Below are 27,083 nucleotides of genomic sequence, written 5' to 3' on the forward strand. Positions count from 1 at the left end.
CATTTTCTTTTATCAGAAGGCAGATAGAGGTCTGTGCTGTGGGCTGGAGGCTGAAGAGCAGTGCTGGAGCCTGGATGCTGGCAGTGGTGTTGGTGGCTGCGGGAAGCAGTGTGGGGTGCCCGCTTGTTGATTGTGGGACTGTCCTGCACAGGCACTAGGATTCCCTCATTTAACCTCATAGCAGGACTAGGCAGCACATCCTTCATTTTAGGAATAGATTTAGCCTTTCTAAACTGTTAGCTTCTGCACAGCCATGTCTGATACTGACTAGTTGTGGAGAGTGTATCAAAGGCAGGGCACCCCAGCTGGCTGCAGGGGAATGTGTGGAATCTTAGAGAGGAAGAGCCGATAAGGGAAGGTTGGAGGTAGCCAGAGGCAGAGCTACTCTGCCATATGCATGCTGCCACCATAGCCCATGGAACCATTGCCACCACACCAAGCCACACTTGGGACTTCCACTCAGAAGAGATGGACAACCAGTTTTAAGCTGCAGATGGGAAAGGTGATTTCTATTATACAAATGAGTATTTGTGGGTTGTCTGGCCACAGAAGCCAAGTGTGTGACTCAGAAAACCACCTGAATAACAATGCTGCTAGCCAGGGAGAAGAAAAAAGTGGAAGAAGTCCATAAAGCAATCATTCATGTCTTGCTCCCTGGCAGACTGCACCTCAGCAGCCTCTTCAATGTCTTTTGTCCTCCGTTAATTGCTTCTGCTTTACTTGACTCTGGATTTTCTCCAGGAGCCACTGTTAAAAGTTAGTATCTGGTGGATGTCAGTGATATTGTCTCTGGAGGGACTTTTCCCCACACTGTTGTTTGATTCCAGGCAATGCAGTGAGCTACAAATGCCTTCAGTCTTCTCTTGTGTGCCCCAATTAAGGCCATACTTTACCTGCCCAGTTAGGCAAAGTTCGTAAACATGGGGTGTGGTTTTACAATTCAGCTAATTAGATCCAATGACTAAGTGCTAGTCTGGGTCGAGAGTTTGCTCCTCCTGTCAGCAGCTTCATGTTCCTGCTCTAGCTGCAGATTCTGCTGCTTGATGGATTCTTGCTGATGCAATCCAGGACAATGACCCAGCAGAAACGGTTAACTTTTTTTTTCTTCTTTTTTTTTTTTTTTTTTTTTCTTGGATTAATTTTCTGCCAGTCTCATATCCTCTGATGGCTTGCCAAGGTAAGATGAGGATTCTTGCTGGCACAGGAAAGGACACAGGGTTGCTCACGAGAAACAGAGTAATATAGAAGCATTACTTTAATATGGTTGCTCAGCTGATTGGTTGTAAATCCACATCTTTGCAGCTTCCTATCTGGCTTGCACAGATCAACCACAAGTGCCATCAAATGAGGAGACTTTTCTTACTCCTTTTCCATGACTAGCAAGATCTATTCACAGGATTGTTATTCTCATTCTTTCAGATAATTTCAAAGACAAGAAGTGTTAATGGAAGCAATGGAAACTCAGTAGAGAAGAGGGGAAATCAAGGGATGCAGCAAGAAATGGGATAGGAAATGGGATACTGCTGTCAGAGATGACAGCAGTAGCAAAATGTAGTTGTAAAATCATTTGCTTGGGTACTTGCAGCAGCTGCAGGTGCTGCCTCTCAGCCAGCCAGGGCACAGCTGGGAGAAGGGGTACTGCCATCCCTTTCTTCCTCAGGTGTGACCTTGGGCTTGTACTCTCCTCCCTGTTCTTGGTTCCCCCCAGTAGCTCCAAGCCTGCAGCTGCTGGGATAGTTTGGCCTTGGAACACATCCACAGAGGCTCTGGGAGCTGCACCTGAATGCATCAGCATGTCATTCCTGCATTCCTGCCTGGGCACTCCTGAGTTAACCCATTTCTTATCCAGAAAGAACATGTTGATGGATTGGAGGTGTGTGAAGACAAAATAGATTATCACAGCACCATCAGGTGTTGGTTATATCAATTTTGTGGTTTCTTTGGGCAAACTTTCCCAGAGCTCAATACTCTGAGGAAAAGCATTGGGAGTCTACATACTGCAACCAGAGGAACTTTGCCTTCCTCAGCACCAGGGGAGCAGAGGACCAAGAAATAAGACAGCATGCTGAACTGTATAGAACCAACAGCTGTGCCACAGTGTGGCAACCCATGCAGGTAGCAACATGCTGCTTAATTACTATGATAATGTAAAAGTCTTTCCCTGTTGTTTGTCTGGCTCCCATGGAACCTCCCCTTATACGCAAAATAGGTTTGCTATTTAAATGTGAGCTTGTGTTTATATGCCAGCTGATAGCTTTTCCTGGGGAACCAAGACAGCTGACATTGCTGCCAACATAAGTAATTTTGCAGGTTGGAGATTAGCTGGTAAGAGTGTGGTGAGCCTCCCTTTTGTCTAATCCAATAGGAGTGCTTTTTTTCTGTTTTTTTTTTTTTTTTTTTTTTTCCTTTTGACGTGACTTCCAGAAGACACAGAGTAAAAAAGGTATTTTTTCTTTTCCTTTTTTTTCTTTTCATAACTGTGGACATTGCTAGGAACTAAAAAGATAAATACAACATTTTGTAGATTCAAATAGGAATGCAGTTTGTATATTCCCCCACCAAATATATTTTAAGAAAAATACTGCTGCTTCATGTGATTCCTCTCTCTTGCTAAGAAAACCTCCACTTTAAGGCACAGGAACTACTGCCAAGATGAGCCACAACAGTTTGAAAGCAGACCCTGATTGATTGTTTAGGAAAGCATGTACTGGGGTGATGGAAAATCCCTGTGTAAATGTGGTATGACGTTTTTACCACAAGAGAAACTTTCTGTTTCTAGTGTGGTTAAAAAGTTTTGTTCAATTGGCTGCTGGACTAAAGTAATTCCAGTCTTGTGTCTTTGTCAGTTTTGAATTCTGAATGTTTGAGTTTGTTTAAGGTTTATTGTTTGACAGCTTTTGCTGATAAAATCTTTCTGACTTTACATAGAGGGTGATTTAGTAGACTAAATAAATGTGTGTTTCTTGGCTTGTTAAGAAATTCCACAGCCTAGATTTAGTGTAGGGTCTGGTCTAAGGGCATAAGCAGGCTGGAGATGGAGCACTCTGATGCTGGGCTTTGGCAGAAATAGGCACAGTCATGCTGTTTAGAAGGGAGGGAAACTTCCATGCAGGAGTGCACTGTGCAGCAATTATTCTAGAAGCAAACTGGATCTTCTATTTCTTAGCCCTATACAACTGGAATATGATGACTTCTGGGATCCCTCTATGCAATTTCCCAAGGGAAATTACTTATTTCTCTTTAAGTGATACAAGGAGTATGTTTTGGCATAATGCTTGGTTGACATTATACATTTGGAAAACACTGTAAGTCCAGGTCTGATGCTGAGTAGAAAATGACCAGTCCTGGGTTTTGTGCTTGCCTTGAAAAGGAGAATTTTAGTTGAGTTTTGCACTTGACTCTATCAGGGTTTTTTGATTGTGTATTTTTCCCCCAGACTCTCCCTTAATGAGTTGGATAGTTCTTTTGGGATCTATCTGAAATCATTCAAGAGCAAGCTACCTGCTCCACAGAGCATAGAGCTCTCTGACAGGGACCAAGGGATCAAATTCAGCATATTACCTCATTTCTCTTGGTTTGTTTTAAAGACATGCTGTCATTTCAGCTTGGTTCTGATCATGTTCAGAACAGGTTTTTACAGAAGCTGAGGCCAGTGGAAATGTTATGCTTTTTACTCACTTTTCTTGGAGAGGATTAAAGCAAATAAACATGCAATGGCTCATCCTGCTCCAAGTCTGTGTGAGCTGCCTTGAAGGACAGAAGTGGAAGGAACAAGTACCCTCTTCTGGTGTCTACCAGGACCTTTTCCTTTCTGCCACTTGGGCTACTTCCAGGGACTAAATCCACCATAGATTCACTTGTTGACAACTGTTATTTCTTTTGACTCTTCTGGTGTGCTGGAAACAGGCTCTGCTTTGGAAATCATTACTGCTGTGTAACTTGCAAATGATGAGTAATGGCTTCCTCCAGTTTAACTCCCTCTTCTCTTACTGTTTGCAGTGTGCTCATCTTTCCCTGTCTGCCCAGTCCTGCCCAGAGGTAAGGTACTGGATCTCAGTGCAGAAGCTTCCCTTGTGCCTTGGAGAGGAATTGCAGGTAAACATCAGCCTCCCTGAACATGATACTTTGCAAGGATAAACCTGGAAAATAAATTAAAGACTCCAGGAAACACCAAAACACAGTAGGGGATATTGGCTTAATGGCTACATGATAAATTACCCTTCTCCTCACTAGTACCTCTGTCATCCAGAAAGAGGTAACTGGCTATGTTCTTTTCTCTTAAGAAAAAAATTACTACATCCAGTTCCCCTTTCTTACTCCTATAGTTCATGAAAGTACAGCTAATTCTCTCTCCAAGGTTGTTGAGTTGATACTGGTCTGAGCGATTTTTGTCTTCATGTTACAGCTCAGCTCTCCAGTCTCTTGCTTCTGTTTCAAGCCTTTGTATTCCTAAAAGCTTATATTTTTTTTTTTTCCAATTTAGCTCTTAGTGTTTCAAAAGATGTTGCTGTGATCTTTGTCTTGCCCATGTCCTTGGGGTGTCCTGGCTGCAACACTGTTTTCTTCCTTGCAGGTCAGCCAGTGCTATTTCAGTGAGGTTTAGGAACCCTGTAGCATCATGGACACCCTGGCAATGTAGCCTTGGGAGGATTAGCATGTGTGATTTGAATTCCTGCAGTCCTGGAGTATGAACATTGGAACACTCTTTGTATGGCTGTCCAATCAATGATTTGCCATTTTTGCTTCTTTTTTATTCAGAAGAGTCTAGTTGGTGGGCATGCCTCTGAATACAGGTTGGGGTCAAAAGAAAAATCAATTGCTTTCAGTTGATTGGACAAATAACTAAAGCAGCACTATTTTGCTTTCTTTTAATATATATATAATGAACTTAAAGCTTATTTAAATATCCTACATTTTTGATTCTGTGTGAAACTCACACTGTTATGACTCAAGCTCTGCATAAAAATCCACAAGGAAGAACATAGAAAAAGCTAAATACTGACTTTGTGTGTTTAAAAAAGGATGGAAAAGTTTCTTTGCAGGTGGATATATAGTATGTATATATATACATACAGCCATAATACCCACACTGTGTGTGGGGAATGTATGTACAAGTTTACATACACACACAAACACTCGCACAGTATCTCTGGTCTCTGGATAGATGGAAATGTCACTTGATTCCAGTACTTTCCTTGATTATAGTTGCTGTGTCCAGGAACCTCAGGCTTGTTTCTATGGCAGCTATTCCCAGTTCAGCTATTTGCTCAATCCCCATTTGGCAGTAAGTGGAAGATGTTGTGGCACTTCACAGTGAGCACGTCTCAGAGGGGCTGAGAATGGGTGCAGAGCTGTGTGCAGGTGACAGGCTCAGACAGGAGGGACTCGTGTGCAGCAGGCTGCAGCATGGCCTCCTGTGGCACTGGTCTCGGCTTGCATTCAAGGGCTTCACGGACCAGCCCAGATTTCTCTCTCTCTCTCCTTGTTCTTCTTAATTTTTTTTCCCTTTGTTTTCCTTCCCTGTTGCCCTGCTCTGAAGCAGGACTGCAAGATCAGGATGGCATAATGAGCAGGAACACTAGGGAACCTGTGCTGCACTAGACAGGCTGACTAATCTCCCTTTAAATAATCTCCCTTTAAATAGTCTGGAAGCACACTGGCGAGTTTCTCTTTCAGGAGCCATAAATAGCCAGATCCATGCTGGTAAGTAGCAAACAGCACAGTTATTTGTTCTAGGAAGGTCTTCCTATTTCCTTCATGTTATTGCATGGATAGCTGTGATCCAGTTCTCTGTAACACTCTGTATGGTAGCAGTGCTGCTGCCTGTCCTCACACTGCTGTATCTTCTGTGACAGTGAGGAGGGAGCAGCTGCTCCTGGGAAATTGACTTCCCTTTCCAGTGCCTTTGGATCGGAGTGGCAGTGGGGCTGGGGCTTGCTGTGGTCTGTACAGCTGGCTTTAGGTAGAGCAGTGCAGTTCAGACCCTTCTGAGCAGTGCTGAGTTCAAAACTCTCACTGATATTTATAGCACCTGGAACGTGAAAGCAAGGAATATTTGAACTCTTGCTGCCTAGCTATGGATTTGGATAGAGTGGAATATACAGTCCTGTGAGCTAGCTAGCCTTGTGCTTCAGACTTGTCTGGAGGATAAACTCGGTTTATCTGTGTTTTCCTAACTCAGAAATAAATGCTGTTTAAAAAAAATTATCAAGTTTATGTTAGTTAGGCTGGCTAATATAGTTTTCTTAAAGATGGAAGATTGCAAACCATTCTCCAGGTAGGTACAAGTACTCTTCAGCTGCCTCCATATGATCCTGAATTATCAAGGCAGCCTTCAAGAACATCAGGAGCTAATCCATGTCCAGTAGCTGCTATAGCACTTTCCGAGATTTTGGTAAATAGGAGAATCCTCAACGAAGAGGGCAGCAAGTCTTGCCTCAGCGAGGTAGGAGGTATTTGAATTTCTTACTCATAGTGTATTGTCATCTTCTTCCTGCTATCCTACCCACTCAATGCGTCAGAGATCTAAGGCTTGATTTTTTAATATTTATTTTTCTTTTTTTTTTCTTCCCCACCTTCTCTGCTGAGCATGGAATATCCAAGCCTTCAGTTTCTGGTGTATCATGTGAGAATTTTTCTTTTCCTTTTATTTTTTTTTTTTTTTCTTTCTTATTTTTCTCCCATCTGCTGAGACACAATTCCCTTAATCTACTGGCTTTTTTACTGAGGTGAGTTGGCTCACTGGTGCAAGACAACAGAGGGCCAAATAGGTCTGAGGAGGGGAAGAGAAGATATGTGGGGGCATAGCACAGACCAGTTACACAGAAGCAGCTTCCCTAAATTGTCTTTCATGTTTGCTTTCCTTCATAACATTGCTGTTAAATCACTGTAGAGAGGACAAGGTTTCTGCCTGGTGACATCCCAAGTGATGTAACACTGTTCAGACTGTTTTTTGATCTTATGGAAGGAGGGGTGTTCTTTTCCTTTCCTTATTCATGCTCAGTGCTTGCCATCCTCAAACTGGGGCACACCCGGGGCCAGGGATTGCCTCAGTGTGTCATTTATGTGGGAATTTAAGCTCATATTTGGCAAAGTGGAAGTTCTGTGCCAAATTTTGGATACAACCTCAACAGAGAAATGAATGGTCTTCTGAGAGAAACTAAAATGTCTTATTATCAACAGTCTTCTGAATTATAGAGTAAACAAGACAAAAAAAACAACAACAAAACAAAACAAAAAAAAACCCACAAAAGCCCAGCCTATTCATTTAATTAAAAAGACAAAACAAACCACAGCTTTTTAATTAACTGTATTTGGTGTACTTACCTTGCAACACTCCAGTCAGACCAACCAGGCTGTTCCTGGGGTAAGTTTGGCCTGAGATCCAGGTACTATGTTATGCCTAGGTTCTCTTTGGAAAAGCAGAAGGAAAATACAAAGCTGCACGTATGTTTCATTGCCCAACAAGTCCCACTGAGCAGAGGGAGCAAAAAGCAGTGGAATCTGCCCTATGACACTTTGCTGGGTCAAAATGCAGTGTGCTTTTGTCCTCTTCCCCCTAGCACAATGGCTGCTGCATTCCCTGTCCTGGAGCAAGAAACTTTATTCCGGAATGGTACCTGGAGCTACCGAATTCCAGCCCTGCTCTACCTGCCACGGTTCAGCATGATCCTGGCCTTTGCTGAGGAACGAGAGGACCTGGTGGATGAACATGCCAAGCTGATAGCCATGCGCAGAGGCATGTATGACCCAGCCACGCAGCACGTTCAGGTACCAGTGGAGGGAGGAAGCAGGGGACACTGCCCCCTGTTCTGCCCACCTGCCCCCACTGAGTGGAATATATTTGCCCTCTTGCTGTAGGGACGGGGCAGCTTCTCCTCCCCAGGTACATGACACAAATCTGCCTATAAATAATGCAACTTTTGTTATAACTACTGGGATTCAACCCTATGGGCAGCTGTTGGAGTAACTAAAATGGAGTAAATATTCTAGGGGTGGCTTTGACCCATCATTGCAGAGCTGGGGATGCAGATACAGAGATGGGACAAAAGTCCTGTTGTAGTAGGAAAAATGTGGTGGAGAAACAGAAATGCCTCAAGGAAGAGGAAGAAATGCCACAACCATGGAGAGGAATAAATTAGTGATCAGTGACTATTCTTTTTTTTTTTTTAATTCATCACTTTAGGACTAATTTCTGGTTTAAAAAACAATTGAGAATAGCTAGTCTCTCCATGCAAAAAAAATGTCTGGTTTGCTGGTGCCAGTGAATTGCTTACCTTATTAACCTATCAGTTATTATTAACACTTATGCTGCCGGGTGTCTGGGAGTGGTGGAAACTCTATTTATAATAATTTTTCGCATAGGCAAAGGCATGAATGTCTTGGGGAAAAAAAAAAGTAATTATATTTTTCTATTCAAACCTTCATTGGTTGTCTTAGATTATAGGCTCTGAATGAGCTGGAGTCTGCCTAGCAGAAGCAGCCTCTGAGCCCACTTGCAGTGTCATACCATTCAGGTAACATCTTGTGTAACTCCCAGTAAGTGGTGTTTAGTTGGTCATAAACTTAGTAATTTGTGTTCATATGCTAGAGTTTCTGAAAATGGAAATACTAAATATTCAATAAAAGTTAATATTAGTTGGATAGAAAAAGATATGAAAAAAAGGCTAATCAGCAAATCAGGGCAGAAAAGCTAATTAATATAATCTTACTGAAAACTACTGCTTTGCTTACCAAGCCAATAACACTATGTAGTCATAGTTTTCTAATTGCAATGCTAGTGTTAGAAACATGATTGCATTATATGCTATTCATTTGAAGAAAACAGGGCTTGCTGGGTAGTTATACCAGCTCTGCGACCTATTTTCTGACTCAGACAGGTCAGAGTCCAAATCTTCACACCAGTCACATAATCAACCCTACAAAGGTGCCTCAGTAGAGGCTGGGTTGCCCATTCACATACATTCACATCAAAGTGGAGGAACAGGAGCCTGAATGAACAGGGATTTGTCATCATCCAGGATGCTTGAAAAGGGCTTGGGTTTCTCTGTGACTTCCTAAAAAACATTGACACAGCACAGTGCCTGTACTAGCACACTTTGACCATCGGGCATGTCTGCGTGCCATATATATATTTGTGAGGATTTCTGAAAATTTAGCCACTGTAGCTTTTTAAAGGTGTCATCAGCCACCAGCTGCATTGAGATATGGAGCTACAGTTCCTCAGGGAGTGGTATGGAAAAGGACATAACCCACATGCTTGGTGAAGTGTACGTGCTTCGCATCATTGAAATAATTTTCACTTGCCTTTGGCAATGCCAGATTATTCTCTTCTCATTTCTTGCTCTATCTATTGCCCTGCTTCTGTTCTTCCTATGCTCTTCTGTAGCTTTTATCCAGACATTCTTACACCATAATGTATGTCTCTTTGTAACAGTGTGTTCCATTCTTGTCTCCCTTCACACGGGCTGTGACAGTGGAAAAGGATGGAGACTCTTGTCAGTGCACAGCTTGAAGGCCACCGATCTATGAACCCCTGCCCAGTATATGATGAAGTCTCGGGGAAACTCATCTTGTTCTTCATAGCCGTCCCAGGAAAGATCTCTGAGCAGCATCAGCTGAGGACAAAAATCAACCTGGTACGTCTCTGCTATGTCACTAGCATGGACCAAGGACGCACCTGGAGCACTGCCCAGGATGTCACTGACAGGACCATTAGGAATGAATACAAGAACTGGGCCACATTTGCAGTGGGGCCAGGTCATGGATTACAATTGCTCAATGAGGCCCGGAGCCTTGTGATTCCTGCCTATGCCTACCGTATCTTGGACCCCAAGAAACACCCCACCCCTCATGCCTTCTGCTTCATCAGCTCTGACCATGGGATAACATGGGAGAAGGGAAACTTTGTGGGGGAGGAGAGTGCAGTGGAGTGCCAGGTAGCAGAGGTTCATACCTGTGGCAGAAAGGTCCTTTACTGTAATGCAAGGAGCAACAGGGGAGCCAGGATCCAGGCTGTCAGCTACAACCATGGGCTGGACTTTGAGGGAGGCCAGCGGGTTGAAATGCTAATAGAACCTCCCTCGGGATGCCATGGAAGTGTAACTGCCTTTCCACCTCCCCTGGATACCAGGTGTCAAGATAGTTGGTTACTCTATGCTCATCCTACAGACCCAAGGGGTCGAAAAGATTTAGGAATTTACCTCAACAAAAGCCCTTTAAATCCAGCACACTGGACAAAACCCAGCATACTCTTCAAGGGCCTGTGTGCTTATTCAGATCTGCAGTACATGGGTGTTGGGCCCGATGGCTCACCTTTGTTCTCCTGCCTCTTTGAATATGGGACTCACAGACAATGTGAAGAGATTATTTTTGTCATGTTCACCTTGAAGCAAGCCTTTCCTTCAGAACACTGAGTCTCAAGCCTTTCCATCATCATCCTTCAGAAAACCATCTTTGCTGATGCTTTTTATTGTCATTTCTCATCCCTTAGCAAAAGGATTTTTTTTACTCCTGCTGCACACATAGTTTGGTGTTGGCTTGTTGTGTCTGTAGATTGTGAAGTCCATTAAACATACCACAACTTAACACATTTGGTTTTGTTTTCTATTGCCTGTTCTCCTTTTTTTTTTTTTTTTTTTTTTTCTCTTTGGCTGCTTTTTTACACATCATGTGCCCAAAACAAGTGTGACCTTTGTATAAGGCTTCTCATCTTAAGGTCTCTGATAGACTTCATCAGGGACACGTGTGCTGACAGCGCAGGGACTGCAAGGGAACAAATGACAGCAGGGTTGTGCTGAATGGTATTTAGTAAGTTCTGGAAAAACTTCTAGAGAGGGCACTGGGCTTTCTACTCTATGTCTACTGTCATCTTCCTCAGGAAGCTGCTTTTGCTTTGGTAAGGAGCACTGCTTCTTGCAGCCAGTGTAGGAATGCAGGCACCTGTAATTTCCAGGGCTTTCTGTTTTCTTATTTCAGCAAGGCCATGTGATCCCTTGCTCCTGGGATATTCCATACCAACTTCTTCAGTGGTTTTGGGGCTGCCTTGTTGAGTTCCCAGGCACCCCAGAGGCTTCTGCCTAACTTAACCTTTTCCTTGCTTCCCCTGCTGTGTTTTCTTGCTTACTTGCCCTTTTGCTTACACTGCATTGAGAAGGTGCCATTTCCCATGTGTAAGAAAACCACAGCCTTGTGTGCTCTGGCTGCTCCTCTCCCTGGGCAGTGATAGTAGGAGTCAATGAGAACACCAGGACCCTTCCATTGGTTGGGGGACAGAGCAAGTGGCAAAAATGGCATTTTGCCTATATGGAAACTGCAGGATCAGGACAGGTCTGCAGAGGGAGCTCCCAATTTAGAGTCAGGAGGGGAAGTGCTTGCTGGTCTTTCTAACACAACTGCCAAGCTATGTGATACACATAGCAACTACTCTTATTGTTGATAACCCCATGTCTTTTTATTACAGAGTATTATTGGCATATGAAGCACTATGTCAAACAAATAACATTGCCCCACTTTCAGCAAAAAACCACCAGTGTCAGAGGAAGGAGAACTGACCAAGGCCAGAGTAACATAAAACACTCAAGATGGAAGGCTTTCCAATGTAGACAGATTTTCAGCAGATTTCTGAATGAAACAGCTCTAGTTTTAATGAGAGAGACACTATTCTACTACAATACACAGTGTGTTTTGAAAGAAGGCATTATACAATGACTAGACAAAGGACTGACCAGAAACAAATGGCTACCATTCAAGACACATCAGGGCAGATGGAGCTAGGAAAGTGTTACCCATGCCTCTGGACAAAATTCTGCATATGAACCAGTTTGTGCTTGTTTCCTGTGTGTTGTGTCCTGCGTGTGTGCACATGTTCAATGACTGCAAGATGAAGAAAAGGACCTGCTTTTCAGAGGTCTCTCAGAACACATCCCCTTTGGTGAACACTACTAAGTCACATAGGATCCTTTGCAGTGTCACTGCTCAGGTCTGTGAACCTCTGCTTGCACAGTGCTCCTATCCTTGCCTTTTACTACTGACAGCTTTCATAGATGTTGGGAAAAGAGGCCCTGACTTTCCTCACTATGGAGATTTGTTTCAGGGCACCTGGATGCTGCAGATACCAAGGGAGTGAGGGGATATAGTGACCTTCACAGATACACTGGTACGTTGTCAAGCTTTTTTCAATCAGCAGGTCAGTAACATGCTGGGCTGGAGTAGCAGAGTGGCTCAAGTAGCCAGTACTTTTTGGATATTACTTGTATGGTCTTTAGATGTCAGCCAGAGTCTAAATAACCTTTGTGGCAAACAGCCTGTGACTGATGCCTAATTAGGGAAGCTTCTGCAAAGCTAACTGCTGCCCTATAGACTTAACCTCCTCATCAGGTACTATGGAATACTTTAGTTTCGTTACATGGAATGCTTACTTAAGTTTCTATCTGGCCAAGCCTGGCAGTTGCCATGCTGATGCAGTGCACAGGCTGAATATAAATGGGGAAGAGGAATTGGGTGACCACTGTACATCTTGAATGATGCCACAGACAGTATTTATTTATGGTTGTGGAGATGCTAGTGTATGGACACCCATCTGGTACAGTACAACCTGGACATCTGTAACAAAACCAGGTCAGATAAAGTGTCTATTACAGTGTCTTGGAGATAAGATATTATTCCAAACTAACAAGCCATTAGGGATCACAGATCTGTTTATATTAGGGGATTGGGATTCACCTTTTGAGCTGCTGGAGCTGTACTGTGTTTTCTTTTAGGACCAAGAGATACTCACAGAAACCAGCCTGTGATGATTGTGACAATCATCATTTGTACTTGGATCCCCTCCCCTTGTTTTGGTCTCCAAGTCAAGGACTAGTGTGTGCCTGGACGCAGGATTTGAAGGAAATAACAGCAGATTGCTAAAAATCTATGTTGGTAGTGGGGTGGATAGAAGCTAAATATGCAGCTGATTAATCTCAGATGTCTGATGAGGGCTTTTATCTGTTACCTGGTGTTAGTTTGCAGAAGATCAGGAGAAGCTCTCCAAATAGTTTCATTCTATCAAAATTGATGTTGTGAGCAGCTCTGTCCACTCTGCATCCAGATATATGTCTGTTGCATGGAGAGCACTGTGAGGTCAAGCGGTGGTTGACATTCAGAGCTGTTCTGCTTCTTGCTGCAGCTGTGCTCCAGACGAGATACTGAAGGTAGCAGAAATCCCAAGGATTTGCTGCAGGTGAAGTTGGCAGTGCACTGTGGCCAGACAGGGTTGTCAGGGCAGCTGCTTGGTGCCCTTGCCATATGCAGACTCTCATTTTGGTTGGGAGAACAGAGTTTGTAACCACTCTGTAGCCTATAGCTACTGCCAAAGCCACTTCATGGCATTCTGTGTCTGACTCCATTTAGGCACCCAAATCCATAGGAGTTTGTCTGCTAAGGACCTGTGTGGATGGTGGCGGAGCTGAAGGCCAGGCTCAGCTGAGCTAATTTTTGTGTGTAGGCAGTACTTGCTCAGCATGGACAGGAAGCCCTGCAAGGTGCAGTTCTGCTCATCTAGCAGGGCCCTGTTCTGGCCGCACAGCTTTGGGGTGCTGCCGCCCACAGTTTCATCTTACTGCAGAGGTTAAGCTGGACACTGGAGACCAAGCCTCTGCATAGCTGAAAGCAACAAGAAGGCTTACAGGGATGGATGCTGGGTTGTGCTGGTTTACTCTTTCTCCCCACACCCTCTTGACTCCACACACACATTCTAGCCTCCCCCTGTGGAGTGACAGTCTCCTGTCTTGCTGTCCATGCAGTGTACAGCACAACATTTCATGCATGGTCCAGGTACTGAGGTTCCAGTACTTCTTCTGGGTCTGGGAATCGAGGGTTGCATAGGGGTAACAGGGTTTTCACCTTCCCTCTGCCTCTGGACTTTGAGTTTCAGCTCAGCTGTTGCTTTCAGGTATAGCTCAGGATGTGCACAGGGCAGAGTGGTTGGAGGTACAAGATAGACAACCAAAATTGTCATGCAGGCATGGCCCCTGTAGGAATGTTCTGGCATTGCTGCAAATATGTCTTGGAGATGCAGCACTAAGCATACCACACAGCGTAGCCGAGGGACAGATGTAGACAAAGAAAAGGGAAGTGAAAGCTCCAGTTCTGCCCTCTCTGACGCAGGTTGCAGACACAGCTTTGCTCTATCCCACCTTTGGGGATTTAGAGTAGGAAGGATCTTTGAATCCATCTCACAGTAGCTGAGAGGGACCTTTGGTCAAAAATCCCCAGCACAAATCAGCCTTTCAGTCTGCTTCTATGCATGGAGACATGCACTACTTATTTTATTTTTTTCAGTTCTTTGAAGTTCCCTCCTCACACTTAGGACTAATCAAGGCAGGAATGGGGCAGTTAGTGCTATGTATCCTAATGCACAGTGTGCTTCTGATCAGAGATTTATTTATTCCCCATGGAGATCTGTAGTGGGTAGGACAGAGAGACAGGAAAAAGATGAAAACTCAAAGGATCTGGCAAGAGATCATAAATTGGACAGCAGGCCACCAAAGCCTGGGGGACTGAATCTGTAAGGGAGCAGAAGAGATCACCAGCTGGGACTTTTGGACTCAAACAGGAGGGAAAGGCAGGGAACGTGGGCTTGCTAGTCACTTCAGCAGCAGCATGAAGAGGGAGAGTGGGGGCTGCAGGGATATGTCACACTCACTCTCTGAGCTGTTTGAGTTGAGGAAGTTGTCCGTGGCTGAGTTTCCTTTCCCTCTCTGAGCTATTGAAACAGGAAGCTGGTGAGCCGAAGCTGGCTGATCGTTACACACAGACACACAGGCAGCTCTGGCAGCTCCTGTGCTGGCATTCAGGTTTCTTCCAGCTCCAGCAATGGATCAGTGCTGGTACCACGGCAACATCACTCGCTCCAGAGCTGAAGACCTGCTCTCCAAAGTAGGCAAGGACGGTAGCTTCCTTGTGCGGGCCAGTGAGTCAATTCCTTCAGCATATGCACTCTGCGTGCTGTAAGTACAGCGTTCACCGCGCCCTCAGCCCACGCTGCTGTCCCTGCTGGGCAGGGGTCACTCCTGTCTCCTGCCCAGCACAGGGGCAAACAGGTGCTGTGCTCACTGGGAATGTGCAGCCCTCCTCAGAGCACTGCTGGTTTCACCAGACTGGGCCAATGGGGTAGGGAAAGGTTAGGAGCCAGGCTGAATAAACCCATAGTTTATATACTGCTGTACTGCTCATGCTGCTCTTGCCCCTGATTCAAAAGAAGAGAATGGGCAAAGGCACTGCTGAGGTGCTCTGAGAGAAAGTAACCTCTTGAACTTGGGTCAAATATTTGTCTTTAGTGACCTCAGTCCTGAGCCTGGGACCTCCCAGGCACTTTTTTTGCTCTGGTTCAGTGTGTGTTTGAGCTCCCTGCTTGTACTGTGTTGCATTCAGCAAAAGGCTTGAAATAGTTCCTGGAGCTGTGCATAGTATAGCCAGCAAAGCAGTGATTCCACCTGCGTCATTAATGTGGGTCGTGGAGTAAACGTTTCATGTGGGGAATAGGGAGAGAAGTGCTGGCAGCCCTGATCCCCTCATTCTGGGTTAGGTCAGGAACCAGAGAGCAAGGCTTCCTGCCCTGGGTTTGTAAGAGGCAGGTTTTTTTCCCTGAGGCAGGAGAGCAGGGGTGAGAGGAGACTGAAGTCAATAGGTAAAATCTGAGACATTTAACTTTGTCTTACAGAGAGGTCAGACAGTTGTTTCTTGCTTAGGAGTGATCAAGAGAGCCCATGTGGGATCTTATTAGATCCTCTTTGCTGCCATTTTGCAGCAGATCAATGAAACTCATTTAATCTTTATCCCATGTTACATTACAAGCAGGTTTCTCATTTTCTGTCTGAAAGTATATGTTTTGTGGTGATGAAGGTGGTGCTGCTGTTGTTTATAACTCTGGGCTAACTGCTTGTCTCTGAGGTCAGATTGTGGTGACAGCACTGTCGGCTGCCGAGTGCAATGGGGCTGGGTAACTGCCCCATGGGCGTAGGTGTTGGACTGCCAGGGAGTGGTGGCTTGAGAGTGGGCATCTTCACAAGGCACAGAGAGCCTTGGTGCCTGCCTGTTAAGGTGCTTGAAACAACGCAGGGAAGAATTTTGTCTTTCTGGAAGGAGCAGAGAAAGAAGGGTAGCTGCAGATGAATAGCCAGTACTAGCAGGAAGGAGGAGAGAAAATCCTGTAACAGGGGCTGAGGGCCCAACTGGTCAGTCAGGGAACAATTTACTAGAACAGACTGTTGCTTCCATTGAGTTATTTTAGTATTACCCTGTTGATTTGACTTGTAACCAGTATGTACACAAAATATTTTCACCAAGCGATGGTGGGGATTATAGAAAGGGAAGGTGCTACAAAAAGGCCTCCTAACATGCATTTGCATAATTTTTTCCATTGTAAATGTTTATGCAGCCAGCTTTGAAAGCCTTTTGTGACTTGAGAGACATGGGATCAGGAAACAGAAACAATATAATGACCATGATTTTCTGAACCGGGAGCCAAAGGTTATATTCTTAAGTTCATTCTGAGGTAGCTAATATGAACGGCTTGATTAAAGAATTAGGGAGCACCCAGCCTTACCAGCCAAGAGCAGCTGGATCAGACGTGCGAAGGGCTGGCATTAATTACATTCTGGGAAACATCCCACAGACTGCTGTCAAACGATCTGACAAGCTTTCGGCTTATGCTGGCTTGCAGTTAGTTTGTGGAGAGGTGGTGAATAAGTCTTTCCCTCTGAATGTCATCTCCACAAAATGGGCACCTTTGCTGAAGCTGAAAACTTCCTCAGAGATGTATCAGTTTCAGTTGTGCTATTGACTGGGAGGTGTTTGAAGTTTGAGCTCTTCAGTTACTTCTGTTGAAAAAATAGAGAGGCTGGAGACAAAGAATGGGAGAGTGGGGAATTGAAAGGCTGACTGCAAATTATTTCCACAAAAGAGAATTATGTTGAAAAGGAGCAGGTGTCAACTGTGTATGCATATGGAAAACAAAAAAACATGAAATTTGCTCTGAAAAAGAAATGTCATATTCTACAAAGCTCTAATATTTATTGGGCAGATCAATCAAGATCCAGCAAAAGCATTTGTTATTATAATATCATAGAATGAAATAATGATTTCATTGAAGAGCTGCTTTAGAAAAACAGGGCTTTAGAAAAAACAGAAAAGAGCTGCTTTAGAAAAAAAAAATATATTTGTATAAGTATAGACAAGTAGGGGAGGTGTATTTGGAGAACCTTTTAAGAGTGCCTTGCCTCCTTTTCTGAAACTTAGAGCAGCAACATTTAGAGAGTGAAAGACTGGAGAATGCTCCTCCCCCTGCACAGCTGTCCCCTGCTCTGGTCACACTGCCCCATAAAAGGCAAGAAGCAAAGCCCTTTTCCTCCTCCTTTATCTGTGCCTAAATAATTTGATTTGTTAGTTTATTGACAAGAAATGTATTCTTTTACTCACCTGGAGGGGAATGCCTGAATCCTGAAATCCAAGAGCCTGCTTAGTGTTCCCTGCACCTGAACTGGTACCATTCCTTCAGGGTATCTTCAGTTGGCAGTTCATCCGTGAATGGCTGCAGAACTAACAACACTTCTAGAGGGGACACTCAAGGACCAGCTGCAGCTTTGGGACCCCTCTAAGAGGACCCTACCTGTGAGATGTCCTTTTCAATGCTGTGTCTCTCTCATGATGCACTTTGCACATGGCACCAGGCCTAGCACAGTGGCCCTGATCAGTGCTGCAGACACTCCCAATATGCAGATCATCACCCGTGCAGAAAAACATATAGCAGGAGAGGAAGGAGAAAATGCCTGCCTTGTCACACTGTTACCTCCTCTGGCTGGTTGAAAGGACAGAGAGATGACAAGTACTTGGAGACTTGTTTAAGCTGTGGCTGATGTTTTATTTACCGTCCACATGGACAGCCTGAACAATGGCTGAACAATTCTGAACTCAACCCAGCTTTTAGGGAGGACCTAGAATGTGATGGTAACTGGGACCATGTAACTTGACAGTCAGGATGCCGAGGAGAGGAAGCCTAAGGGTAAAAATGGAGTAAGAATCCTGGTCTTCTCCATGCACATGCACTAAATTAGGGGACTGGCAAGGAGGATTCCTCCTTTAATCCTAGGAGTGTTCCTCCCTTCTCCTGTCTCACCCAACCACCCTTCTTTCATTATTCTTATACTGATGCTACTGGTCCTCAGCCTAAACCTCTTTACAAACATTATGAGAGCAGTCTGTGTGATGGGTCACTTTCTGTGGAGGTCACATGAGGGTCCACTTGTGAGCAAGAGCCATTGAGCTGCTTCATTTATCAATTTCATAATCTCCCCACACACAAATTGTCTCTGCTGTATAAATAATTCTGCTTAGCTCTGTTTGAATATCAGCAGGAGTAAATGGTATAAGAGAGCTGCACTGACACATAAAAACAAATCCCATACGCTTCCTTGGCTCATATCCTCACCTGGCACTGATTGCCCTGGTATTGATGGAATTAGCAGTGCTGTAGCTATCCTACAGTTGGGGATCATGTATGTGACTTCCAGCTTTGTACCAGATATGAATAAATAGATGCCTGTGGAATGAGCTCTAAAAACAGCTTGAATTCTTCTGCGTCCTTTGCATTAATGCTATCAAAAGACACACGTTCATGTGGATACGTGACCCAGTCCTCCAGACATCCTGGAAAAACTCAGCTATGATCTATGAGAAATTTATTTTATTTCCAATGTCTCTTTGTGACTCCTCGTGTAATGCTGCCTGAAATACTGGTAGTCTCCTCTCTCCTGTGTGGAATGATTCTGAAAGGCGTATGAGGAATAGACTCACATCACAACTCTAAGAAAAATTAGGATGTTTATTGATTTACCTGATCTCCCCAGCTGGAGGGCTGACCTCAGCCCACATTTTGTGACAATTCCACAGACAGTGCAGTGTTTCTGTTACAAACCAAGGAAGATCTGAGTGTGGATTCTGTTCTTCCTTTTGAGAAGGAAGGGCTTGAACCTGCAACTTTTGGTGGCTCAAAGTGATATTGTATCTTTTAAGTGTTTTGCAGATGACTTAAAGATTTGATCAATCTTTTGTTGTTAGAAAGGCAAAAATACATTTTCTTGTCAATACTTCTTGGGTGGACTGCACAAAGCTCAGCAGCTGCTGAGGGAAGTCAAGCTTAAAGTGCTGTTCAGGCTTCCCTTGGGCTCCCGTGCATGGATGTGACCCTCCACTGAACACAAGACTCCTCCATCCTCCCTTAAAAAAGTATCTAATTGAATTTAGCTGGGACAAAGTATTTGTTTTGGGTGCCCTACAGATGTGCATGTACAGTGTGCATCCACACCAGGTGAGATGGATTTTCATTTAAACTCTTGTTTAGGATTTGTGAATAAAAATGTGCGTGGCTAAATCAGCTGTTGTACTGTGATTTAGCTGAAATATATTATTTGCTTTTTCCAAAGCAAGTCAATGCACTAGCCCTTCAGTTTACTCATTTATTGCTGATTTTGGCCCTTTGCCTTTGAGATTTCTGCTTTTTCATTTCTTCTTGTGATGCCTGTTCTACTGACAGCTAGAGCCACTTGGTGTTTTCTCTCTTTTCGGCCAGAAGAAGAGTGGAATAACTCCCTTTGAGATAATTCTGATAGCACTTTCTGCAGTGACATCTGTAAGCAGATGTTCCTGTTTCAGTGACCAGGAACACTTCAGGTTTGTGTTAGTCTACAGGCTCCAGGAAAAGAAAGTAAGAAAGAGAAATGGTTTAAAACCCTTGTGCATGAAGCAATCTATATGTCTCAGGATTTTCCAATGTCTTTTCTCACAAGGAGGGATGTCATAGTGAGATTCCCTTCTGGTCATGGTCTAACCTTATCACCTGTGGTCTGTTCCAGATGCCGGAATTGTGTTTATACCTACCGAATTCTGCCTGATAAAGAAAATAAACTAATTGTCCAGGTAAGCCATCTCTGTACTATTTGGTCCCACAAAAATGTATTTAAGAATTGCTGGTATTCAAAATAATTCTAACATCAACATGAAAAAAAAAGAAAAAGATATAAGGAATTAAACTAATGTCAGGCCAGCACAGTGCTGGTCTCCACTCCACTACCATGGAGATTTCAGTTTTTGGTCCAGTCTATAGCTGTGGCCATTGGCACACTCTTTAACACACATGCCTTCAATTCCTAGTGGCACATCCATGTTTTATGTAACTGAGAAGCTCAGCATGTGGAATAACTTTTCCTCTGAAGCCTACTTCTTATCAATGCTTATCAATTCTTATCAAAAGATCATGGGTCTTTTCAATCCAAAATTGTAGCACAGTTGCCTACTCCTAGAGAATGTAAATTGAGTTCTGGTCTCAGGATCCAGAAAGTACCAAGCCTGAGGACAGGAATTTCTGATGTTCTGTTTATTCCTATTTTGATTTAGGAGCCTAAATGAGCCATTTCCCCTTCCGGTGCCACTTCCCCTTCCGGTGCCACCTTTCAGCCCCTATTATTTAATATAAATCATGAAACTTGGGGTGGGGGGGGGGGGCATGGACTCCTACAGCCCTAAGAATTGAGCATGGTTTACTGGGCAACAGTGAGGGCTGCAGCCGACCCATGCTCTTGGCACAGTCAGTGCTGCATGGGCATTCCTGCTAAAGAGAATGGAAATGCCCAGGCTACCCAGTCTGCCTTGCTATTCGGAGTGGTTCTGCAATAATTCCTTCCCATTTCAGTTGACAGCTAGCTTCCCACACTATAAACCAGATTTCTACCAACTTCATGAGCAGCTTATATGTCTCTCATGCACCATGTTAGTTGTGTATTTCTTCATGTGCTTTGGGGTTATCAGTGTTTCTTTGAGATCTCCATTTAGAGGAAGCATATCTGAAACTAAAGTCATGGCCTAGTGAGAACAGCTGCATGCTGGCAGCTTGCTTTCAGCTGTGGGCTTTTGGTAAGAATGGTGGATTGTGTGTCCTGGGTGCACAGATCCAGCTTGGCTCCTGCAAGAACTAATTTTGGGTATCTCAGGCTGTTCTCAGGAGCTCCACTCAGATGCAGCCCTGCACAGACACAGCTGTATTGCCTGCAAGGCATACTCCAGGCTCTTGGTCCTGTGCTCCAGAGGACTATGGCCCTGTCCCCTTGACAGCTGGATTCCCCAGAGCCATTGAGATTCCTCTGCCTCACTTCTGTTTCTGAGGAGGAACTGGCAGCAGGAGTCTATGCTGGACATGACCTGGGTCTGTAGTGTTACTATGGCAGGTCACCAGAGCTCAACCCTCTTCATGAAGCACTGGCTGACACTGTGTAGAAGAACTTGTGCAGGTTCAGCCAGGTGCAAGCCTGGGACCACACCCTATCTGGAACCAGTAATTTGCCACTCCCACTGTGCTGTAGGCTCTTTGTAGTGATACTTGATATTTCCCCATCTTGTGATACATCCCAGCCATTCAGTCCTAAAGCATGTGTTTTGGTGCATTGTGCTGTTGAGATGTGGTGGTGGTAAGAGCTCAGAAGGTAATATGGTGTTTATCTTTGAGAGTATCCAGAGCAGCTGCAGAGATCGGGGTCTCACTGTGCCAGAGAGCTCACAGATGGAGCCCCACAGGCAGGGAGAGTGTTGGGGGACACCTGAGGCCCAGGCAATGGGCACAGCTGTCTATGTCCCACACCACTTCTGTGTTACAGCTAGCATGGGACCCTAGCACTGCTAATGGTGTCCTTGCTCTTTGCACTGGCAGCAGTATGATGAAGGGAACTTGTGGAACCCTAATGCTGAATAACTTTGTGGTATGAGTTTGACAGGTGCTTTGTCTTTTAGAAAACAGAAATGATCCTATGTTGTGTTTTCCCTGTGGGAGAGAAAGAAAAGCAGGCCAGAGGGTATCTGCAAAGGCAGCAACACAGCCCCATACTTTGTCCCTCTGTGCCCTGGGCAAGCTGTGCCCCCTCTTTGTCCCTCAGCTGCCCTGATGGCAGATCATGTGAGAAACACTGGACATGCAGCCTGGCCTGCAGCCTGTTCTAGCAGGACACTGATGCCATGAGTGACAGGAGAGTTTGAAACCTGAGCAGAGAGCAATGTACCTGTGTGCAGCTACTCTCTGGAGAGTGCTGGGGTGCACAGGCTGCTCACAGCATCTGCTAGGGAAGGTCTGTGCAGGGAGTTCTGTGCATTACAGCCCAGGAATATGTGAGTTGGACTTCCCAATTTGTACTGGATCCATGATTGTTTCTGTTGTGACAAAGGGCCTGTTTTCAGTACAACTCTTGTCTGCAGAGTTGTACAGTGCTTAGAGCACTGCAGATAAGAAATCTTTATTTCTCTGTGCTGTAGCAATGGGCAGCTCTCCTGCTGGATCAATGTTTATGAACAAGAAATTTGTGAGATTTTCTTGGATCCCATGTTGTGGTTGCAAGGGATTGCTCTTGTTCTTATGTCACAGATTGCAGAGGGACTGTGGTGGAGTACCTTTGTAAGCTGGGTTGCCAGGAGCTGTAGGTTGAATATCAGGAGTAGGCTAAATAAAGTGTGTTGTTAACTCATGTTTTGAAGACACGACACCTCCTGCTTTCTGCTGCCTTATGCCAGTTCTGAGGTAGAGGCAAATGAAGGGGGCTGCCTTCTTCCGGCAAGAGAAAGATGCAATGAGAGTTATAATTAGGGCTCAGAGGGAAAACAGTCCTGTGTTCTTGGCTGCTGTTGATGGTACAGTGTTCCAGCTGAGCCAGGCTTTTTTTTTTTTTTTGGTCTATTGATTTTTGGATAAACCAAAAACTACTTCATGTGTCTTAAAAGATCAGATTTTTGAAAAATTACTTCTTTGCAAGGATCTAAAAGCTGATGAATAGGATGGAACATGGACATGAAAAAAAATCCCATTAATAAAGGAAAGGGTCTACTAATCCTGTGGAACTAGATCAGGTGTTAAATCAATACAGCAATCAGTAGATGCTTCTCATTTCTAGGTTTATAAAAAATATTTAGGAAAGATTCAATACTCAATCTTGAGATTAGCCTGCATTGATTACAAATATGAGCCCTGATTATCAACGTGACCTTTTTTTTTTACCTGCACAGTGCTTCTTCCTAAAAAAAGGGCTGTCTTCCTGCCCAGATCTGGACTGTTGTCTGTCAGGAATTTTTCTTGATGACAGCAGGTTTAGAAGATCTGTCATACCACAGCTACATACACAGTGCATGTGATATGACAGCTCTCCCTCTGCCACTCTGTGGATTTTTTAAACCCTTAAAGTACAAGTTGAATCACTTTTTTTGTTAAGTCTGGGAGAGTACATTTGATTTTTCTCAAGCCTGGTCCCACCCTAATGGAATGATAGTGTCATTTTTTTTTGCATGGTTAAATTAACTGTTCAAGGACAGGTGGCAGAAATGGAAGTACACATTTTTGCATGCAAAAGTGCGCTTTTGAATTCAGACTGAATTTAAAAATATTGGCATATGTCCTTCCAGTGTTTTGTGGTATAGTTTGTTATCTGCCATTAGGATTCTACATCTGCAGCACCTCTACAGCAGTTAGCATGGTCAGGAATCTCTCTTGCCTGCTTTATCTGGAATTCATCTGGTGTCCTCCCAAAGCATAGTGAGCTGTAGAGGTCACTGTAACAGGCAGCTTTCTTTAAACACAAATAGAATTTTTGCCTTTCTTTTCTGATTAATTTTCTCCTTTCATTACTTGAGACTTCAGAATATATGAAAGCATGGCTTGGATGAATCAAACTTGCATCCTGCTGATGAAAACATTTAAGGAAGGAGGTTAGGGGTAATGAAAGACCCTTGAAACAGAGGATCTGTAGCAACAAGTAGAGATCTTTAGTCTGAGTCATCAAGATAGTCAAGATACCTCTGCTAGTTTACAAACTCTTGCTGCAATAATAAGAAACAGGAAGAGAGCAAAAAACACAGTTACACAGAGATCCAGGAGCAGGGGAGGAGGCTGGAAATAATTGCCCCTGAGTGAGCTCAGCTGCTGCCTGCCTGTGGGCAAGTCACAGCTGGGGTACTTCACTTTCTTCTCTGTGAAAACAAATACGATTTTCCCTTGCTCCAATGGGGAGATATAATTAATGTTATTGAATGTTTGGAGACTAGCTAAGTGTAATCATGTTTGTGCAAAGAGGGGTGAAGCAGCAAAGGAGTCCTTGGGCATCACAGGACCAAACTAAACACCAAAGACAAATTAAAGACACTAAAATTGCCTTTCTCAACTAGACATCTATGATCAGTTCTTGCCATCCAGATTCACAGAAGATATAACTTTCCTGTGCTTCACTGAAAGCATCTCATTTATTCAACTTGCTGAGATGTCAATATGACCCTCATCACTGCCCACTCTGCATTCCTTATGACTTTAGCATCCCCTCAACAAATGGGGAACTTGGCCTAGTCAAGGATTGGGTTACTGAAAATAATTTTAAACATCAACCCCTGGCTGCCCTTACCAGGATCAGAGGATGTGTGTGATACATCAGTATTCATCCCCCCTCATTTTGGATGTACAGTCAAAGCTGTTACATAGTCAAAGCCGAGTTGTATCTATTGTCATCAGGAAAGAAATCAGTTTCTCATCTGGGTGGGCTGAACTGTCCTTGGCAGGTCCTGTCTCTGTTGCCTAAAAAATAACCCCCTTAAACTGCCAACCTTGGCAGGCTGCAGTCAGGTGAGGATGTTCCCAGTACAACTGACTCTTGTTCCGTGTGAGAAGGTGCTGAGGTCAAGAGCTGCTGTTGAAAACCTGTGGCACTACCCTTGCCTAATACTTTACCCTCTATTGCCTTTATATACTTCGCCTTCAAAGGGTCACTGCCAAGAATATAACTTGCCTTATGAGTGAGGATGCTTGAAAGAGGTGCTGAGAAGGAGCAAGACACTGGTCTTGGCTGATCAGTGAAGAGGGATTGGAACGGGGTAAGGTGGATTTTGATGTCCTTCAATTTCTGGTACATCTCAGACAAGAGTTCACAGCTTGTGTTATCTGCTGGTGCAGTGAAATCAATAATTTCTCAGGGGCAGCTAGATTGCATCTTATGTTCTGCTAGATAACACTTCATAGGTCATTTGCAGGATCAAGCACTGGCATGTGACACTGTGTGTGAAGGCTGGGGGAAATATCCTGGTGGACAGATGGCAACACTGCACAAACAGGGCTGGCACTGAAGAAATCCTTTGTAAAAGCTGCTGAGAGAGTGAACCTAGTAGTTAGAGGAGCAGATTTTGCTTGTGGGTAAAGGTGGAATCTCCTTAAGAAACTGGGGCCACCTGCAAAGCAGCCTTTTGGTAGCGCATGCAACTTCACTTTGAGTCCTGTGGGCAGTTTCAGGTACCACAATATAAAAAAGACATTAAACTATTGTAGAGTTCCCAGAGGAGGCCATGAAGATGGTGAAGGGTCTGGATAGGCCATATGAGGTGTTGCTGAGGGCACTTGGTCTGTTCAGCTTGAGCAGAGAAGACTGTAGGGAGACTCATACAACTTCATTGTGAGGGGAAGAGCGGGGGCAGGTACTGATCTCTTCACTCTGGTGACCAGTGGCAGGACCCATGGGAATGGCTAGAGCTGTGTCAGGGGACAATTAGGTTGGATATCAGTGAAATGTTCTTGCCCCAGAGGGTGGTGGGCACTGAACAGGCTCCCCAGGGAATGGTGACGCCCCCAAGGCTGCCAGAGCTCCAGAAGCATTTGGTCAATGCTCCCAGGCAGAGGGTGGGATGTCTGTGCAGGGCTAGGGGTTGGACTTGATGATCCTGTGGGCCCCTTCCAGCTCAACATATTCCATGGTTCTATTATATATATATATAATTATTATAATATATAATGTGCTGTCTTCTGTGCTGGATGACAAAGTCTGGCCTCAGCCTGAGGAAGGTGTAGCCTCATCATGCTTTCCTGTGGACATGACCTGGTGCTTGACCTGGTTTGGTTTTTTCTTGTCTTACCCTCATGTCTGCTCTTCCATTCATGCCTCTAGGTGAGCTCTTGCTTCAAGCCAGATCCTGTCTTGAAATGTTGTTGGCTGCTTTGTTTGAAAGACATGAGTCTGCCAAGGAAGGCAGGAATCTCTCTCAGAATGGAAAATATGATCCTCTTCCCTCTGAATTATTATAACTTCAAGATTATTGGGCTTTCAGGCAAAGATATGAGAAAAGCAATAACAATTCCTTACTAGAAAATATATATATATATATATATATATATATATATATATATATATATATATATTTTCTTGGCCTTCTCTCGGCTGCAGGCGCGTTCCCTTCGGTGCAGTTCCGGGCACAGCCAGCAGGGGCACTGGTGGCTCCCGGCAGGGCAGGGTGGGGCGATGATTCCCCCCGCCTGCAGGGGGCGCTGTGGCCGCCGCTCTGCCCGTGGGGGATGGCGGGAGAGAGGGAAAAGGGGCTTCCCTTGCACCCCCCCAGGGGCAGGCGGGCCGGTGCCTCCGGATGGCGGAATGGGGCGGCAGGAGCCGCGGGGCGGCGGCTGGGACGGCAGAGCCAGCACGCCTCCAGGGGCAGCGAGTCAAAGTGTAGCAAGAGCCCCAAGTGTGGCAGAAGGAGTGGGGGGGATCCCGGTGGGCATTGGTTTCAGGCTAAAGTATAACAAAAAACCCAAAGCAGTGGCAGAAAATGGCCGAGGCTGTGCAGTGACAGCCGAGCTCCTGATGGCAGCTGGGAGATGCTCCCTTGGAGTGAAGAGGAGTCTTCCCCTGAGGCCCCCGAGAAGATGGTGAGGGTCCTTCCAAGGGAGATTGGGTGTTTGCAAGGTCCCAGTCCCACGGCCACTCTATTGAGCTGAGGCTCACCCACAGTAGGGAGAAGCAGTGAAGGACAGAACTCCGTGGTGGCAGCAAATTCTCCCTGCAGCAGCACCACCCCTCTAATCCCAAAAATGGGATGCTGAGATCTGTCCCTTATGCCCCCGCCAAAATCTTGTGGCATTTTTGCACTTCCAAAGAGAAAGCCCCTGAAGTAAAATACTGCAGCCAGCTGCACCCTTCCCCTTCCTCTATGGCTACATCTTTTGTCTCTGTTAAGTACCATCTTTATTATCTCTTAGGCAACAAATT

At 44.7% G+C, this 27,083-nt stretch overlaps 2 protein-coding genes across 8 annotated transcripts in view; both read left to right on the plus strand.

Moving 5' to 3' along the window:
* The window catches only part of NEU2 (neuraminidase 2), a 36,139-nt gene extending 25,548 nt beyond the window's left edge, over positions 1–10,591 (plus strand). For 2 of the 6 annotated variants that reach the window (XM_021544374.1, XM_021544379.2), the window contains 2 exons: positions 7,563–7,770; positions 9,477–10,591. In XM_021544374.1, the coding sequence (XP_021400049.1) occupies positions 7,563–7,770; positions 9,477–10,415 (1,147 nt within the window). In that variant the 3' untranslated portion in view covers positions 10,416–10,591. The other 4 variants (XM_077785629.1, XM_021544375.3, XM_021544378.2 and 1 more) reach the window with 4 other exon arrangements.
* Positions 10,592–14,675: 4,084 nt separating this feature from the next.
* The window catches only part of INPP5D (inositol polyphosphate-5-phosphatase D), a 52,183-nt gene continuing 39,775 nt past the window's right edge, over positions 14,676–27,083 (plus strand). The window contains exons 1-2 of one of the 2 annotated variants that reach the window (XM_021544365.2): positions 14,676–14,990; positions 19,893–19,956. In XM_021544365.2, coding sequence (XP_021400040.1) covers positions 14,857–14,990; positions 19,893–19,956 — 198 coding nt within the window. In that variant the 5' untranslated portion in view covers positions 14,676–14,856. The remainder of the gene's footprint in view (positions 14,991–19,892; positions 19,957–27,083) is intronic. The other variant, XM_021544364.2, reaches the window with a different exon arrangement.

The sequence above is a fragment of the Lonchura striata genome, chromosome 10 (genome assembly GCF_046129695.1).
Source record: "Lonchura striata isolate bLonStr1 chromosome 10, bLonStr1.mat, whole genome shotgun sequence".
In the NCBI taxonomy this organism is placed as follows: Eukaryota; Metazoa; Chordata; class Aves; order Passeriformes; family Estrildidae; genus Lonchura; species Lonchura striata.